The 19,285-nt window shown below is 33.7% G+C and overlaps 1 protein-coding gene across 1 annotated transcript in view; it reads left to right on the forward strand.

Annotated features, from left to right (window-relative positions):
- The window catches only part of Pkhd1l1 (PKHD1 like 1), a 140,439-nt gene that overhangs the window by 69,737 nt on the left and 51,417 nt on the right, over nt 1-19,285 (forward strand). The window contains exons 39-49 of the mRNA XM_077105563.1: nt 1,646-1,894; nt 2,562-2,711; nt 4,042-4,216; nt 5,505-5,661; nt 6,025-6,181; nt 7,787-7,866; nt 8,481-8,610; nt 9,553-9,682; nt 13,865-14,106; nt 15,956-16,092; nt 17,097-18,126. Of these exons, the coding sequence (XP_076961678.1) occupies nt 1,646-1,894; nt 2,562-2,711; nt 4,042-4,216; nt 5,505-5,661; nt 6,025-6,181; nt 7,787-7,866; nt 8,481-8,610; nt 9,553-9,682; nt 13,865-14,106; nt 15,956-16,092; nt 17,097-18,126 (2,637 nt within the window). The remainder of the gene's footprint in view (nt 1-1,645; nt 1,895-2,561; nt 2,712-4,041; nt 4,217-5,504; nt 5,662-6,024; nt 6,182-7,786; nt 7,867-8,480; nt 8,611-9,552; nt 9,683-13,864; nt 14,107-15,955; nt 16,093-17,096; nt 18,127-19,285) is intronic.

Raw genomic sequence — 19,285 nt, forward strand, 5'->3', positions numbered from 1 at the left:
TTATGCTATTGTAATAATTTTCATCCATGTAATGAATTCTGAAGTAGCAGCTGTAGTGCCATGGTTCAGAGCATGATCTTGATACTAGGTTCAAATCTTACTTCTTCTACTTCTTAATGATGAAATCTTGGACACTTTTGTTCTGCTTTAACATTGGTTTCTTTATATATTCAGGTACCTCTCGTGAAAACTTAAGAATTTCATTCATAAAATGTAATTTAGAATGATACATTTCATAAAAAATTCATTAAATGTTCACCTTTTAAAAAGGTGTTTTTTCATTTTACATCCTGGGAAATGTATCAGTTTAAGTCAGATAAATTTTCTTCATTTAAGAAGTTTACTATTAAAATTCTCTTTAATACATCAAGTTTGCTCATTGGAGCAAATATTAACAATAGATATAAGGTATCTATATATTTGTAGTCATTGCAGAGGATGACATTTGTTTTTTATTTCCATGGAGCATTTCTCTTCCTATCTCTCTTTGAATGTTTCTTTTAGAATAAGGTATGTGAAGCATAAGAAACTTTTAAGGGTTGGGAATATAGCTTAGTTGGTAAAGGGCTTGTCTCACATGCACAAGGCCCTAGAACTTTTAAACAAGTGAAACCCAAGCTGTTTTATTTACTGAAGAGACACAAAGTAAATAACATCTAGAATTAGCACTATTGCATTTTAAAGTGAAATGTCAAACAAAATGATAGTTTTAATATATATAAAATAATTTTTGTTTTGTATCTTAAAACTATTTTTAACATTAAATATCTTATTAATATTTGTAATGTATATTATAATGTTGCATATATCATGATATGTTGGTAATTCTCACTATAATCAATTATATAGGAATTGTTACTATTACTGCTTGAATTAAATTCAAAATATAATGTGAGCCTGCATTTGTAACAAATTATAGAAATTAGTATCTATTCATAAAATTTAGGTGTGTGTGTAGTCACTTGAATGACTTATGAGAAATTCTGTGTGTTTAATGCCCTTGCCTTTCCTCAGTGTACATTTTTCAAAAGAAAGATTGAGATTCTTGGTTCTGTGTACAGTCATTAAGACCTTAACATTAATATTCACTTAAAAGTTTTTATTTTCTTTTTTTTCTGTACTTACAATCTTATATCTAAGTATTTATATATCACGATTTGTTTATCAAGTAAGATCTATTAAAAATATTTGAATTAAGAAAAAAATAGTTTATTCTCAAAAAGTGTTGCTAATATCAGGGGGGAAAAATCACCAAGAATAAAAAATAATTAGTTTCATCCATGTAGCCTAACCCACCATGACCTGTGCAGACATTCATACTTCTTAATTCTATATCATCTTTCTTCTTTTGCCTTTCTTCTACTTCTCTATCTTTTCTACTACCTGAATTAGCAACTTACAATTCAGGAGAATGTATGGAAGGGCTGGAAAATAATGACCATTGAGATAAGTCAATTATAGTTAGTGTACAGTAGACTGTAATCTTTATTGTATTCAAAATGTAACACAGCATGTATGTTAGTGTTAGTTTTAAAATACTGGGTATTATTTTGTTTACACAAAGAGGTCTATTTTTAAATGCATGCATAAGTATTGAAATTTAGATATACACTTAACAGTGTTTGCTTTTTTTTTTTTTTTTAAGGTCTACCAGGAACTGAAATTGAGATCACTGGATCTAACTTTGGTTTTGATATCTCAGAAATTTCAGTGATGATTGGTGATATTCAATGCAATGTAACCATGGTCAATGACAGTGTGCTGCAGTGTGTCACTGGTGCCCATGCTGGTGGCACTTTTCCTGTGCTAATGCATCATAAGACTAAAGGTTCCGCCGTATCCACTGTTGAATTTGAGTACCCACTTCATATTCAGAATATTCATCCAAGTCAAGGTAGTCATGTATATGCAGAAGCATATGCATATTTTATATTGTTTCAGTAAACACATTTAAAAAATAATGTTCTTTAAACATTACTAAAATTTGTACTTCCATTAATACATTATTTTTATCTATTCATCAAACAAATAGGAAAGCCAGAATATTAACTAAAGATTTCAAAGTATTGGGCGAATGCCTTTATTTGTCTTAGGACTGAATAATTCATTTAAAATTTAGCCCTAAAGTGACCAGAGTATAGATTGAATTTTTTAAAATGATGTTTAGCCCATAACTGACATATATTCATTGCTACAAAAATAGTATTTTTTCTAGTTGAAAATTATTTTAATGGCTATAAACCTTTAAGCATAACCAATGAACTCAACTGAAATAGTAATTTTATGCATATATTTTGAGTATTTTGAAATTCTTTGTGACACTTCTTTTAAATAAAAATATAGTTCCTAGAAATAGTTTATATGAATTACCAGATTTGACATTTTCTCAATGAAGAGATTAAAACACTACAAAGCAAAAGATACTCTTTTATCAGTATAATAATTTCAGGTTATTTAATACAATCTATTGCCATTTCATATTTCAAAATAAAGTTAATAAATATGTACATAGGGAAAGTTTCTTTTCAGTTTTATTGTTCCCTTGTATTTGTCTTCACTAGGGAGTTTTGGTGGTGGCCGAACCATGACTGTGACAGGCACTGGATTTAATTCACAAAATTCATTTGTATTGGTCTGTGGCTCAGAGTGTGCCATCGACAGGCTGAGGTCTGATTACACAACGTTATTATGTGAGATTCCACCCCATGAAGGTAAGTTGTGAGAAAAAAAAAAAAGGCTACTATTGAGAATTGTTTAATCATATTCAAATTGTTAGTTTCCTTGGAAATAATTGATTCATCCTAACTTTAAGCAGTTCATTCAGAACTTTATTTTCTAGGTTTAATATATCTTTGAAGATGTCAGTTTATGACAAAAACCGATGACTCTTAACATATTGGGTGGGCCAAATGGAGAACATGTCTTTACTTCTTGCTAGGGTATTAGGGTTTTTTTCAAGATAGGATAGTATGAAACAAACTGCCAAGATTCAAATCCTGTGTGTCTTTGGCCAAGTTGACTAACCTCTCTCTGCGTCAGTTTCTTCAACTACAAAGTGAGATTAATCACATTATTATTATTATCTTATAGGATTATTGTGAGTTTAATGTATGAGAAGTGCATAAAATTATATGTACAATATGATATGTGATTTGCAATTTTTATTACTCTTATTTATTTTTATTTAGTGGTTAAGAACCAGAACTCCAGGAATCTCTGAATTTCTGCTTTTCCATTTATTGTGTAACCCTAGCTAAGTAAACTCTTCTGTACTTAAGTTTTTAATTAAATAGATATTATTAACACAAATTTAATTTGTTGTTGTGAAGTTAAAGTATCTAGTATGTTATGCAATTAATTTTAATTATTATTTAATAAAAGAAGGTATTTAAATGAGACTATTCTAAATGAATAAAGGATATGATTTATGTGCAAAAAATCTTTTTAAAGTTTAGCAAAATTTGTGAAATTTTTCTGAATATTTTCCTTCTGTGACTTTTTAAACAAGAAATATTGAAGAAAATACAAGCTTTTTATATCTGGGCTTATTTATTATTCAATAGTAGAATGCATGATAAAAATATGCAGCAATAATACTGCCATCTGGCAGGGGTTCTAGGTAGTTTGTCTTAACAATAGCTCCTCATCTTCCTTTCACATTTTGTACAAGATTTCCAGTAGTTTTTCTGCCTCCCATTTGCCTTCACCCATCACTCTTTGCTGTTGTCAGTTCCTGCCTTGAGCAGTTCCTCCGTTTCTCCAATTTGCAGTGTTGGAACCTTCAGCACTGGAAAACTGAGGAGGCAGGTTTACAGAACTGACTACAGTAAGAGATCTGAGGAAGGGTTTTTCCCTCTGGATAATGTGCATGTACTTTGTGATGTTTCGGCTATTGTGAGAGGTTTTTAGAACTACACATTCAACCTTGTTTATTAGAACATGATCATGGGAAAGGAAGATGGTATTGAAAATGTTTGGGGGACTTGGGAATGATTAAAGACCGATGGCAGAACTGTGCTGAGTTTGACCCTCTTTTCATAGGCAGGGGACCTGAGCAAGCTTGTGAAGTGAGTGTGGTCAACGGGAAAGATTCATCACTGTCCATGACTTCGTTTATATACATGACCTCACTGACTCCATTCATCACTGAAATATCTCCCGGGAGAGGCAGCACAGCAGGGGGCACCAGACTCACAGTCAGGGGATCAGGATTCAGGTACTGTCTTCTCGCACACAAGGTTTGATTGATGTTTTCAAATTCCAGCCACTATGCCAGCAACCCAATATGCCAGGACATTGCTTAAATATAGCCGTGTTCACATGCACCTTTCTGCTCATAAGCCACACTCGAAGCACAAAATAGTACTAATAGCTAACACTGATTGTGTGCTCAGTCTGTGCCAGGTACCTTCCTATCCACAGAAACTCTCTGCCTTATTTTATGAGACATTTTTAATCCCAGCTGGGTTTTGTGGTAGTTCCATTCCAAGTCTTTTAATGATAAAATGGGAATAAATATACCATATTTAAATAATTAAATATACCAGATTTAAATATACCACTTGTTGGTATTTATCCAAAAGACTTAGAATCAGCATAATATAGAGATCCATACATACCAATGTTTGTAGCAGCACAATCCGCAAGTTATAGAACCAGCCAAGTTATAGAACCAGCCTAGGTGCCTATCAACAGACATATGGATAAAGAAAATGAAGTATCTACACCATGGAGTTCTATTCAGTCATAAATAACAATGAAATTCTGTCAGTTGCTACAATTTGTAAATGGTACGACTAATATGAGAGCGCTTAAGTATCTTGCCCCAAATCCTAGAAACATCACAAACATAATCACCTTGTTATGCTTTTCCCACTGTCTGATCTTCGACTGTGATCTGCTTCGCTGGGTGAAAGAAACATCTTTCTAAACACCAGGCCCAATTTCCTTGTAAATAGCCATGTTCCTTCTTCTCATGCTTACTATTAGCTCAAACTTCTTGACCGTATTGTTATCACTGTTCAGGTGGATCAGGCTGACTTCAAAACACGACATCACATAAGCTGTAGAAGGCAATTTTAGTTCCTCAAGTACCCATAATTTTATTTTAGATTTGAATTTTAAAAGGAGGTTAATTTCTAAGGTCTGTGAGTGTAATAAAAATGTCACATAGGCAAAATGATCCTCAAAAGTCTCTTTCGAAGGTGCCCATTTGGAGACTAACGAATAAGGAATAAGAGTAAAGTAATTCCAATCCAGGCAGTTCTTCCTCTAACGCTAGAGCACTTGGTAATTTGTGCAGTTCTATTTCCTGACCTTTTAATGTCTTTGTTTATTGTATTCCTTAACAAATATTTTTGAAGTCTTAATTGTCAATCTGCACTTGGATGGATCCTAGGGTGAGATCATTACTTTGCAATAACACAGATGAAAAAAGGGATTTGATTATATGATATAGAAATTTGAGAAAAACTTTGTACTGTTTTTCCTTTTCTCCTTTACAGTGAAAATACCTGGGATATTCACATCACTATAGCTGAAGCCAGATGTGATGTTGAGTTTTCCAACAGGACACACATCTTCTGCACGACAGAGGCCCACACTCCTTCGGGATGGGCGCCAGTTCATGTCAACATCAGAGACATTGGCAGGGCCAAGCTGGTAATAATTGCTGTTGGGAATACTGATCACAGCAATAGAAACACTTATTATGGAGGGTGGGCTAATGGGTAATGGATGTTTCACTTCAATGTCTCCAAAAGATAATTGAACTGTGACTCCACCAAATTTTAAGTAGCTGCCATTTTGGTGCTTATTACTAAAATTTTTATTACTTTTGAATATAAACTAATTGGTAATGTATTTTTCACTTTATTATTATGAGAAACCAGAGTCAGCTATCACATATTTGAAGTGGGGTATATTTTGTTATTAAAAATGTGCATTGCTTTACATTTATGTCTGAGAAATTGAAAAATTCTGGTAAATTCTCTGAACTTCAAAATCTCTTGTGCTTTATTACAGGATAATGCTGATTTCCTGTATGTTGATGCTTGGTCCTCCAATTACTCATGGGGAGGAAAATCTCCCCCAGAGGAAGGGTCATTTGCTGTTATTACAAAAGGACAGATCATTTTATTGGACCAAAGTACCCCTATTCTGAAAATGTTGCTTATTCAGGGTAAATTTCTGAAAATCTGTTTATTAGTCTCTGCCTAAGGACTATTTCTGTGAAGTTAATTTAACCAACATTTGTGATTGTGAACATCCATAGTTACACTGTTTTTAATATGGTGTGTAGTGCTGAGTTTTCTGAGTATTTGTCTCTTTGTAGTTATGATATTATTGAGTTACAACAAGCAATTTTAATTAAATAGAACAAAAAAGTGTCAGAGTGTATTACATGCCCCTACACAACTTTTATAGTTAAATGTTGTCTCATGAAACTTTGGTTTCCATAACCAAAGGTGAACTTGCCCGTGCACTCATAGTTAATCTCAATAGTACACAGTATTTTCTACTGCAGAAATGCTGATATGATGGATCTTAGAGGTTATAAACTTATAACAGTCCATTAAAGTCAATCCTAAATGACCCCTTGACTCCCTTGGTAGCCAGAGTGTGACTGTGTGACTGCATGGGACCCTGCTTCAGTGGTCACTGGAGCTTCTCTCTGTTCTTTAATATACTTTTTATAAAAACATATTTTTAGTTGTATGCAGACACAATACCTTTTCATTTAACTTATTTATTTCTATGTGGTGCTGAGGATCAAACCCAGTGCCTCACATGTGCCAGGCAAGCGCTCTACCACTGAACCACAACCCAAGCCCTTAATATACTCTTTCTACTATAAAAAGTGAAATAACCACAACTATTACAATTATGTAAAGAAAAAAATTGAGGAATAAGAGTAAAGTGCTTGGGGCTTTAGAACATAAACTTCACTGTAATGGTTTTAGCTGCTCAAAGACTTTGGTAATTTTATATATATTTTTTAAATTTCTGGAATAATAACAATGTTTTAGTTATTCAAAGTTATTGAGTATGGGATCTTTATTTTATTGTTTTGTGGAAGGGATACCAGGGATTCAACTCAGGGACACTCAACCACTGAGCCAAATCCCCAGCCCTATTTTGTATTTTATTTAGAGACAGGGTCTCACTGAGTTGCTTAGCACCTCGCTTTTTGCTAAGGCTGGCTTTGAACTCACAATCCTCCTGGCCTCAACCTCCCAAACTATTGGGATTACAGGCGTGCATCACTGGGCCCTACTAGCATGGGATCTTTAGACAAGTAAAATGTTACTGTCTACATGTTTAAATTAATCTATTAAAATGCATCTTTTAATTTTTTGATAATGCTAATCAACCTGTAGCTGTTTTGGGTGCGAATTAGTGGGCAAGAATTCAGAGTTAATGTTGATGTTATATCATAGTTTCTATAAACATGCTTTTGTGTAACTTTAAGTGTTTTATTCTTAATTTATATTTTAAAACCCTGTTATTTATAGAATTAATTTGTGCATCTATACTATTTAATAACATTTAAGATATTAAAATTGCCAAGGGAAAATAATCTGCCCTAGATTTTGTTTTTCTGTGAACTTCCAGGGTCTTATCTGAGGCTTTTATACTTTCATGTTACTAAAGAGCAGAAGTAAAGTAACACATATTAAGGTAGCAGGAGAGGGATAAGAAATTACATTTTTTACTTTTAATTTAGTAGGTGAATTTTGATAATACTTTTTTCTTGAGATATGTTTAAAAGTTGTATGGTTCACAGGTGGAACTCTAATATTTGATGAAGCTGACATTGAACTCCAAGCAGAAAATATTCTAATTACGGACGGTGGTACTCTTCAGGTACATAAGAGAACATGACATACATTTATTGTTAACCTCTGTTTCCTTTTTAAATACTATATGTAAAATGGATAGTTAATTACACCAATCTCTCCTGAGTTTATCTTTGATTAGGTTTGCTTTATTAATAAAATAATCTTTATATGGGGAAAAGTTTCCTAGAATATTCTTGCAATTTAATGGGAAGATAATTAGTGTTTTATCAAGGAGCAGAATTTAAAATAGAACAAGAAATATAGCTCTGATATGTGGCTAAAGTCGATCAGAAGTCTTGAATATTTTGCTGACTAGAGACTTTAAGACTTGTATTTTGAAAGAAAGATATAAACAGTCGAACAACCAATCCTCAAAAAGAGAGGGAAGAGATGGGAAAACAAATTCGTTTTTCATAATGAGAATTGTGGATATGAAGCCAGAAGGGGTGATGCACTCCTGTAATCTCAGCTACTCAGCAGGCTGAAGCAGGAGGATCACAAGTTTACAGCCACAGAATGTGTGTCCTGTTGGGACACAATAGAATTGTATTCAATTTCTCATTGAGGTTTTTTTTTTTTTTAAGTAAATATTGGGTTTTATTTTAATTTTCTGAATGAGGCCTGTGAAATCTCTTGCAGATCGGGACAGAAGCATCCCCCTTCCAGCACAAAGCAGTCATTACCTTGCATGGGCACCTGAGATCTCCTGAGCTCCCCGTGTATGGGACCAAAACACTGGCTGTGCGTGAGGGAGTCCTGGATCTGCATGGTACTGAGGCCCAAGCTAAGTGAAAGCTCCCAGACTTTTCTGTGTTCAGATATCTTCCCCTTAACTCTACTAACCTCCCCTAGCACAGGCCAGCCCCAAGACCACTCCTCCCCAGGCCATGTCTACAGCCTTCCTCCAACCCTTTGCCATATGCTTCCTGATGTTTTTTGTCTTGTTTTGCACTTAGAACAGAACATGGTAACTGTGTACTTCATTCATTTGTCCATGTGGAAAGGCACTAAGGCTGGAAACAGAAGATGGATTCCTTACATTTGTATCCAAAAATGGACTCTTTCTAAAATACATTAATAAATTTATAGTTGAACTTTTTTATAGCTATATTCCAGAAAATTGCCAGCACGTAAAGATGATTTTGATAGTCTTGAAGGTGTCAGGATAACATTTTATAAAAGATGAATGAAATTTGTCTTTTTTATGTGGAAGTCCTATATATTGCAATAATCTGGTTTTTTTTTTATAGATTTAGAATGCCATAAACATAGTACCTTGTTATGATCATAAATGTCCTACATCATGCTAAATATATCCTACTAAAAGTTCTTAGAAGTTTTACATGTATCACTTATCTCTAGATTATTGGTTTAAGCAGTCCCTATCAATAATGACAAAGATAACAGTCCATTTTGTTAATATGATTACACCACATTTATACTGTGTTTATAAAAGGAAGATTGTTATCAGTGGAGTACATCATTGCAGAGAATATTTTTTCTAATTTTATAGAAACATACATTATTATTAAACCTGTTACTTTTCTGAAGCAAGCATTCTTCACATTTCTTTTGTGAGATAGGTATGAAACCCTAAGGTACAATTAACCTTCCTCAAATTCATTTAATCCAAATTAAATTGCATAAATTAAAATGCATAAAATCTCAGTAACATAAAAAACACATCTGAAGTTTTGCATGTTGTCTCCAGGTCTGCCTGTTCCTGTGGTCTGGACACGTTTGGCTCACACTGCAAAGGCAGGGGAACGGATTTTGATTTTACAAGAAGCTGTGACATGGAAGGAAGGAGATAAGATTGTAATTGTGAGCACAGGACACAGGTATGAGTTTGGTTTAGGAAGCAGATTTTTTTTTAAGCTTGTAAAAAATGAACAATTCAAAAGGTCCACACTCTTTGATTTACATTTGAATCCTCTAGTAAAGAAGCATGAACAGCCTAATACATGTGTGCCAGGTGTGAACATTTGGTTGATGACCAAGTGTGTTGAGTTTTCAGTGACTGAATTTACAATTACAAAAACAAGTAAGTACAAATCTGAATGTAAAAAATAAATATGAATTAATCATTTTGTTTTCCATAGCTAGGTTCCTATGTAAGATTTCATTAAAAAAAAAAAAACCATTCTGCTATTGAAAGTCATTTGAAAAATTTGACTTAGAACATTAATTAAATACATTCATGAATGCAAAAATGTAAATGAGTTTCTTTGTTTGAGGTCACCAAAGAATATGGTTGAAAGCAGCTGGTGAACCCTTTCTTATTTTACAGTATTGGCAGTGGTCCCACAGAGCAAATTTCTTAGCAATGATTGAGTAAAAGGGAAGAAACCATGATAGAAAAAGTGATAATTAAAGTAACCTTTTAGGTGCCTGACATTTTAAAATTGAAACTGCTTATGACCCTTAATTTATATTAGTTACATATTTTTAGTAAACAAGAAATATAAGGAAAAAATAATACAGCTCTCCTAAATATATCAGGGAGTGAGGATAAAAATAGCCTTATTTTTGTTTTATTGTTCAAATTATGGATAATACCGAGATTGGATATGGTTATGCTTATGAGGAAGTAAATAGTAATTTAATACAAGAAACCAATATGTTAAGGGCATGACTCAATTTAAAATTGAAATTCGAGATGGCATTTAAGGTTTTCCATTTTCCAAATTAAAAATAGATTTGCAGATGTTAGGAAGAGTTAAATGCATACTTAGCTTTGAAAGTGCCCATTTTTTTCTGCCCTTGGAAGAAATTTTAATTACATAATGGCAAAACAAACAAGCAGAAAAATCATAGGGCTTATTAATAGAATAGAAAATCTTCATTTATACCCTTTCTCTATGGAATAACAGAGTAAGTTTACAGTTTAGCATAGGACTATTTAATTTTAAGAAACAAGAATTAAGGAGTTTCTTTCCAAATCTAATTCATTGTTCACTATTTCATTGGTAAATCCTACTTGAGAATTTGTAAAGCCAGGTAAAGGTTAAGAAAATAGCTTCTGAAGTCAATCAGCCTGGGCCCATTCCCAGCAATACTACTGTCAGCCCTTGGTCATTATATTTCCCTTCTCTGTGCTTCAGTTGAATTGCAATGCTAATAATATATACCCCATAGAATTATTGTAAGCAGTCAGTGAGTTAATATGTGTAAAGCTTTAGAGCAGAACTTGGCTCAAAGTGCTTTATAAGCATGAGGTATCACTACAAAGGAAAGAAAGGTGTTTCTAGGTACATGCACATATAAAAATGCCATTTAGAACTGTCTTTTCTAAAGAAATTGCTGTATCATCTGGATGTGAGAGAATCCAGGAAATACCAGCCCCTTTCCCCTACCACCTGTGAGATATTGCACTACTGAATCATTCTTTTCTATAAACAACCTATAGAGACCTGCCTGTCCCTACCTGTCCTGACCCCTTTCCCCACAATTCCTTCCCTGAATCCTTTGCAATTCTAGGTTTCTCTGATGACCCACTGTCTTAAAAAGCAACTTTATTCTGGCATATCCTCTAGCTTCTTTCATTATTATCCTTTTTTTCCCCCAAAAGATTAATATACTGCTTAATATTACATTCCCATTTCATCTATTTCATCCTTACTATCCTTTCTCTCCATCCCCCATTTAAACCCTTACATTCATTTTTATCTTTTTAAATATTTATTAGTGCATTATAGCTATATATATTAGAGGGGCTCATTTTGACATATGTATAAATCCATATAATAGAGTTTGTTCAATTTCAATCCCCAGTACTTCCTCTTTCCATCCCCTCCACACTCTCCCTAATCCCCTTCTTCCACTGTATTGACTTTATTTCTATTTTTATGTTGAAAGGGAGAAAAGGGAATAAAAAAGGAGAACTCATGAAAATAGAGTACACTTGGGGAATCAAGGAGCATAGAGCATGGGAGGGGAAGGGGAAGAACTAGGGAATGAAGTTGACCAAATTCTGTTATGTGCATATGTGAATATATCACAATTCATTCCAATTTTGTATACAATTATAATGTACCAATACCACATTTTTTAGTTACTATAGCTTTGTAGTATATTTTGAAATAAGAAGCTGTGACATGGAAGGAAGGAGATAAGATTGTAATTGCAAGCACAGGCCACAGCCTTGTTCTTATTTCCAGCCTTGTTCTTTTTGCCAAGATTCCTTTAATAATTTGGAATTCCATTTAAATTTTAGGATTAATTTTCTAATTCTGTGAGGATTGACATTAGAATTTTGACAAGGATTGCATCGAATCCATAGATGACTTTAGGTAGTATGGACTAAGTCTATTTATTTTTTTTTTTTTGGTACTAATTTTTCACTGAGGGGTGCTCTACCACTGAACAACATTCTCATTACTTTTTATATTTTTGTTATTTTTTATTTTTTAAATTAAATTATTTATTTATTCTAATTTGTTATACATGATGGCAGAATGCAATTCATTTCATATTACACATATAGAGCCCAATTTTTCAAGTCCCTGATTATAGACAAAGTATTTTCACACCATTGTGTCTTCATACATGTACTTACAGTAATCATGTCTAACTCATTCCACCATCATTCCTACCCACTTGCCCCCTCCTTTCCCCCTCTCCCCTTTGCCCATTCCTCCCATGCCCCGCTCCCCATCGCCACTATGTAAACCCCTACATTCTAATATTTTTTTTTCACAAAACCATTCCCAGAACTACCATCCTTCACTTCTTGCACATCACATATTCTTTTGGTTCTGCCCTTGAAATGTCTCTTCTATCAGCTTTTCCTTCTCTAGGTTTAAATTAGACCCTCAGATCTTTATACCTGAAATATGATGGCATTGTCCTATTTAGGCTCCGCTACACTTTTCCCCACACAAATCCATTCTGCATTAATTTGTTCAACCAGTAGAAAACTGTTGCTGTTACTGAGTTTTGACATGTATTTTACAAAGTGCTCAGCATACAAAACAGTTCAGGGTCCTTGCCTAGAAGAGCAGCCAGATTGGTGGAAGGGACAGAGAAGTAGGTACTTTATAATTCTAGACTACCTATAGTGTGGTTATTCTGAGGGCAACAGGGCATTATGCAAAGTGCACTGGGAATCCAGAAGGATTGGGAAAGTTGAGAGACTTAACTTCTAATCTATTTCACACCGTGGCACTATCATTCAAACTTTTACTTAAAGAATGGAAAGCATTTGCAAGGGAGAAAAGGGTCAAAAGAGAATTTCAGGAAGACACAAGAAACTCCCTTAAGCTTATCTCTGTTAACAGCACCAAACTTTAGTAGATAATATCCAATCAGAAATTAACAGACTCATCATAAAACCAGGGGCACTTTCTACTTGGTATCCCTAGTACTTAACTATATACCTAGACAATAAATATTTGTTGAGCAGTTAAATATATGAATAGGTACATTATGGAATTTGCAAGTCCTTTTTACTGTAGCTGGAATTTGGGGCATATTGGAGAAATGGTGGAAATAAACTTCAACTCAATGTTTTCTTTTCTTTGCTCAGGAATATCCAATGACTTTTCTTTGTAAGGGTTTCTCAGCTTTCGTGATTTGAATTTTGTATCAGATAATCTTTGTTGTAGGGACCAACCCGTAGATTATAGGATCACAGAAACCTCCCTGGCCTCTACCCACCAGATGCCAGTAGCACCTTCTTGTTGTGACAGCTAACAATTTCTCCATGCATTGCTAGAGTATAAACAACCCTCAATTGAGAAGTTTTGAGGATGATCCTAAAGTTATGAATGAATAGTTCTTTTGAATTCTTTTTAAAATTGAATACAGTCTTATGAACAAGTCTACCACTTCAAAGTATTTTTATTCAGTTATTCTAAAAAAAGTAAAATACTGTATTCAAATTCTTCTTCAGAATATTTCACAATGTAAAAAAATTCCTTATTTTATAAATGAAATATTCAAAATGGCATCAAGTGAATATGTCAAATCAATATATTATGCTGATTTATAATAACTTTGAAATTAAAAAAAATGTTTTTCAGACACAGTCAACGAGAGAATGAAGAAAGAACCATCAAATCTGTATCTACTGATGGCAAAAACATAACACTAACTAATCCACTGAATTACACACACTTAGGAATCACTGTCACACTCCCTGATGGAACTCTTTTTGAAGCAAGGGCAGAAGTTGGAATTCTTACAAGAAATATCTTAATAAGAGGATCTGATAATATAGAGTGGAATAACAAAATCCCAGCATGTCCTGATGGGTTTGACACAGGTAATTTTAGCAGTTATCAGGTAATTTTAGTAGCTGGTATAATCATGATGCATAAAGAGATGATCTAATGTTTTCATTTCCTTATTCCAAAATTTAATTGTCTTATATTGAAATGCCATATTTTAGTTTCACCTTGTAAATCTGCCTGTAACTTTCATGGAAATCTTAAAGACCTAGTAGTATTTTTAAGTAACATTATAAAAGTATTTGCAATACATTGAATAAAAATGGTTATTGTTGACACCAGTTGGAGAAATGAGTGCACTTGGATTCTGTTGATAAAGTCTCTATTTTTATGATCCCTTTTATGTTTAGATTAGACCTTGATAATTATGATTTGAATATCATAAAAAACTGTCCTTTAAATTTATCTAAATGTAGAAAACTACATTTGATGATAATCTGTTTAGCAAATATTTGATTTTGCAATGCTTTTCCTCTTTTCAAAAATCTGTATTCCATTCCACATGCAGTGTATGTGGGAGTAAATTCAGTGTAGACAGGTATTTTAACTAATAACTGCTGGACAGATGATGGATTGATGGACAAATGAATAGATGGAAAGGTAAAGAAGTATATATAGAGATCAGAGTCTATCAGGATAGGCTGGGGCAGAATTTGTCAACATTGGCACTTTTGACATTTTGTCCAGATCATTCTTTATGTGTTGCTCTGTCCTGTGCATTGTATGATGTTTGGCATTATATCTGGTCTCTACTGATTAAATTCTAGTAACACTCCCTACAACTGTGTTAACCAAAAATGTTTCTAGACTTTGCAAAAATATTCTCTTGAGGCAAAATCATCCCATCATTCCCTGTTAAGAGCCATTGAACTAGGTTATGCTATCATAACAAACAAGCCCCAAATCTTAGTGATTTTAAATGACAAACATTTATTTCTCATTCATGCTACATGTGTCCAGTCCAAAATGGGTCAATGGAGAGATTCTGCTCATTATAACCATTCCAGAATCCAGGCTAATGTAGGTTCCATCTCAACGTGGATTTTCATGATTTTTGAAGCACTAGCACTTAATTGCTTTGGACCTGAAGTCATATGTGCCTCTTCTATTCAGGTGTTATTAGGCAGAGCTAAGTCCATGGTGATGTCTAACTTTAGTACAAGCCTGTATATACCTAGTAGAAGAGAGCTATATATATATATGAATTTTAATGATATTTTTATGTAGTAGAAAGGACAATGTATTTTGAAAGCCTCTTAATTATTTTATGTAATCATTAATATCATTTCAATTCTATAAGTAGATAAATAATGACAGATAGAGCTTGGATAGTAACCTTTTCTTCAATGAGATGTATAAATAAAACTCATTAGATTTGACGCAAATAACCTATGTTCTGATTTCAGTTCATCTGCTTCAAGTCTCACAGGGTACATAAAATCAAGTTTCAAACTATTTAAGATAATACCTCCTGTCTTGTCCACTCACTATAATTTAAAGGATTAAGTGAAACAGTACATATTCTAATGTTATGTAAAATTGCATTAATTTTGCTAATCTCTAGTTTGGAGAAAAACTTCAGAAATAATAAAGCAGAATACCTTTATCAGGATTTACTCAACCATTGAAATATTTCTTTAGCTTCTTCTCTAACAAATGCTTCATTAAGTATTCGGGGGCATGCAAAGGGGACAAGACAGGTCACTTACCCTTTGTACCATCTAGAAGAGGAGATGAAGTGAATGCATGTATTTATGTTCCAGAATTAGATTGCAATGATATTGAATGAAAAGATGCAATTAGGTATGGAGGAAAATATTTCTTTATATAATAAAAGAAGATTGCAACATGGTCTTTTAGGATTCTCTTAAAATATTTTTAAAGGTGAATTTGCTACACAGACATGCCTCCAAGGAAAGTTTGGAGAAGAAATAGGAAGTGATGAGTTTGGAGGCTGCATTATGTTTCATGCTCCTTTACCTGATTCTAACATGGTAACTGGAAGAATAGAATATGTGGAGGTAAGAAGCATTATTGTTAAATCACAGTGGCTTAACTAAAGTTATCTTTATAATGAAAATGTATTTAGTTCCTCCTGTTTGATATACTCTGCTTATAATCTGACAGGGAAGACAGATAAAGAAGGGAAGGTGAGAATGAGGGAGGGAAGAAATTATAGCAAAATCCATAACCCGTCCTGGGCACACCTAGACCTCATTAATGATGACAGAGCAATGCCTCCATTTCATGATACTCTCCCCTAAGATATGTTACACACATGTAACATCTGAGATATGAACTGAGTGAGGTTGCCAGGGTCAATTTACATAGTAAATATTAGCAATGGTTATTTTTCTATTTTTAGATGGGGAATGAAGATAAATAGATGATCTAATATTTTCTTTCCTTATTCCACGAGTTTATCTTAAACACACACACAAATTCACACATTGATACATTTGGCCATCCTTAGTATTAGACCTATTCTAGAGTCATACCACCTTGGCTTTGAATGGAGTGGAGCTTTGTGACTGTGATAAAGATGCACAACCTTTTTAAGAAACTTCAGTTTCTTCATCTTCAAAATGAAGTTTAGTGACCAGACTCAACTTTGTAGTATTGTGACAAAGACTGTGATTGTGCATGTAAAAACATTTAATATACTATTAGGTACATGGCGAACATTCAGAAGATTTTCTTATTATTGTATAATAACCAAAGTAAAGAAAGCAAAAGGTCTTTTAAGAGATTTCATTTTGCAAAACACATTAGACAGAAGTAAAAAGTAAAAAGAAGTAAAAAGATGGCTTTTGTTCATTTATTCATTCATTTTCTCACAAGCATGGCCTTTTACACATTGTCTAAAATAAGCTGGATTGAGAATAGAATAACATTTTCAAACGATAAATAATATGGAAGATATTAATGTATTAGTAATTAATTTGTAATTTTGAACCAAGGAAAAAAGAGCTGGGCAAACTGTGAGTCTATGTAGATTAATAACTGTGATTTCTGGGCTTGACAGGTATTCCATGCTGGCCAGGCTTTCCGGTTGGGGCGATATCCAATACATTGGCACCTACTCGGAGATTTACAGTTTAAATCTTATGTAAGAGGTTGTGCAATTCACCAAACCTATAATAGAGCTGTTACCATCCATAACACACATCATCTTCTGGTTGAGCGGAATATTATATATAATATCAAGGGAGGAGCATTTTTTATAGAAGATGGTATTGAACATGGCAACATTCTGCAATATAACTTGGCAGTATTTGTTCAGCAAAGTACTAGTCTTCTGAATGATGATGTGACCCCAGCTGCATTTTGGGTAACCAACCCAAACAACACCATACGACACAATGCAGCTGCTGGTGGTACTCATTTTGGCTTTTGGTACCGAATGAATGACCACCCTGATGGACCATCTTATGACCAGAATATTTGCCAAAAAAGAGTTCCTCTTGGAGAATTCTTTAATAATACTGTTCATTCTCAAGGTTGGTTTGGACTATGGATCTTTGAAGAATATTTCCCTATGCAGATGGGATCTTGTACTTCTTCAGTGCCAGTGCCTGCAATTTTTAATTCACTTACTACATGGAATTGTCAAAAAGGAGCTGAATGGGTTAACGGAGGTGCCCTGCAGTTTCATAACTTTGTGATGGTAAACAATTATGAGGCTGGAATTGAGACCAAGAGGATCCTGGCTCCCTATATTGGAGGGTGGGGGGAAACTAATGGAGCAGTGATTAAAAGTGCCAAAATTGTTGGTCATCTTGATGAACTGGGAATGGGGTCTGCATTTTGCACATCAAAGGGCCTAGTGCTCCCATTTAGTGAAGGCTTGACTGTATCATCAGTACATTTTATGAACTTTGACCGTCCCAATTGCGTAGCTTTGGGAGTGACATCCATCACTGGTGTTTGTAATGACAGATGTGGAGGTTGGAGTGCAAAATTTGTTGACATTCAGTATTTTTACACTCCTAATAAGGCTGGCTTTCGATGGGAACATGAAGCAGTACTGATTGATGTTGACGGTTCGCTTACAGGTAACACTATTTTTCAATTTATGAATAGAATACATTGAAAATACATTTGTGTTAATATAGAGGTGATTTGTTACAGCATATTCATCAGCATTATAGACCTTACCCAGTACCGAACTTTAATAATGTTTTAATAGATAGAGTTCAACATCTGACACAGATGAGACATTCTTTTCTGGAACAGCACCAAACTGTCAGAGCCAGCTTCCAAAAGTGTCTTTTTTCTATCACATTTGCACTTTGATTTTAAATTAATGGTAAATTTTGAGCAGTGTATATGGGAACATTGATCACAAAAGGAATATATTTCAGTTTATAACTCTTCCTATTTTATATTCAATTGTACACATAAGAAATACCTTCATGACCACCCAAATTCTATAGCCAGTCATGCCCCAAAGACATACCTTCCAGGTTTATTTGTGTGATCAATGTACACAGAATGGATATACCCTTGCTAGAATACTTTTAAAGAATTGGAGTGACAAGCCTGCTATTAACTCTTCTTTCTCAATTTAAATTCTCAAATTTGTTTTGTTTAAATAATATATTAACTCTAGAAAATTCAATATATATTGTAGGTTAAATTTTATTTTTAGCATTTGAAGCCCAGGATATGTCACAGTTTCTGCAAATATTCGTGGTTTCTAGAATTTAGTGCCTATAAATTTTTAGAGATAAAGACTAGTCTAAATAAAACTCTGTGTGTGTGTGTATGTATGTGTGTGTTGTGTGTGTATGTTACTGAATAAGACTTTAGGATTGTGCCACTGGACAGGTAAACTTAGAGATGTTTATAATTATTTTTGAAAGACAAAAGAACATTCATCTCAGTATTTAGATGGACTGAGAACTCAAAGTTTAGTGGATAATGTCTGTCTCCTAATTGTTGTGGCTTTTAAGAGGGAGAACATTTGGATGCTTCTGACATATCAATCTTTGTGTAACCTTTATTGATTTACTTAATTCTGCTTAATATTTAATGCTAGTTGGCAGTTTATTAGTTAAGAGTATAGAATCTATAGACACACTAACTGAATTTGAATCCTTTTGTGTGTCTTAACAAAGTTATTTGTTGCACTCTTCATCTTTCATTGTGACTTTCACATATGCTTTAGATCCTGTGTTTTAAATATATTTATAGTAAGGCCCGCTGCAGAAC

This window comes from Callospermophilus lateralis, chromosome 16 (genome assembly GCF_048772815.1).
Source record: "Callospermophilus lateralis isolate mCalLat2 chromosome 16, mCalLat2.hap1, whole genome shotgun sequence".
Lineage (NCBI taxonomy): Eukaryota > Metazoa > Chordata > Mammalia > Rodentia > Sciuridae > Callospermophilus > Callospermophilus lateralis.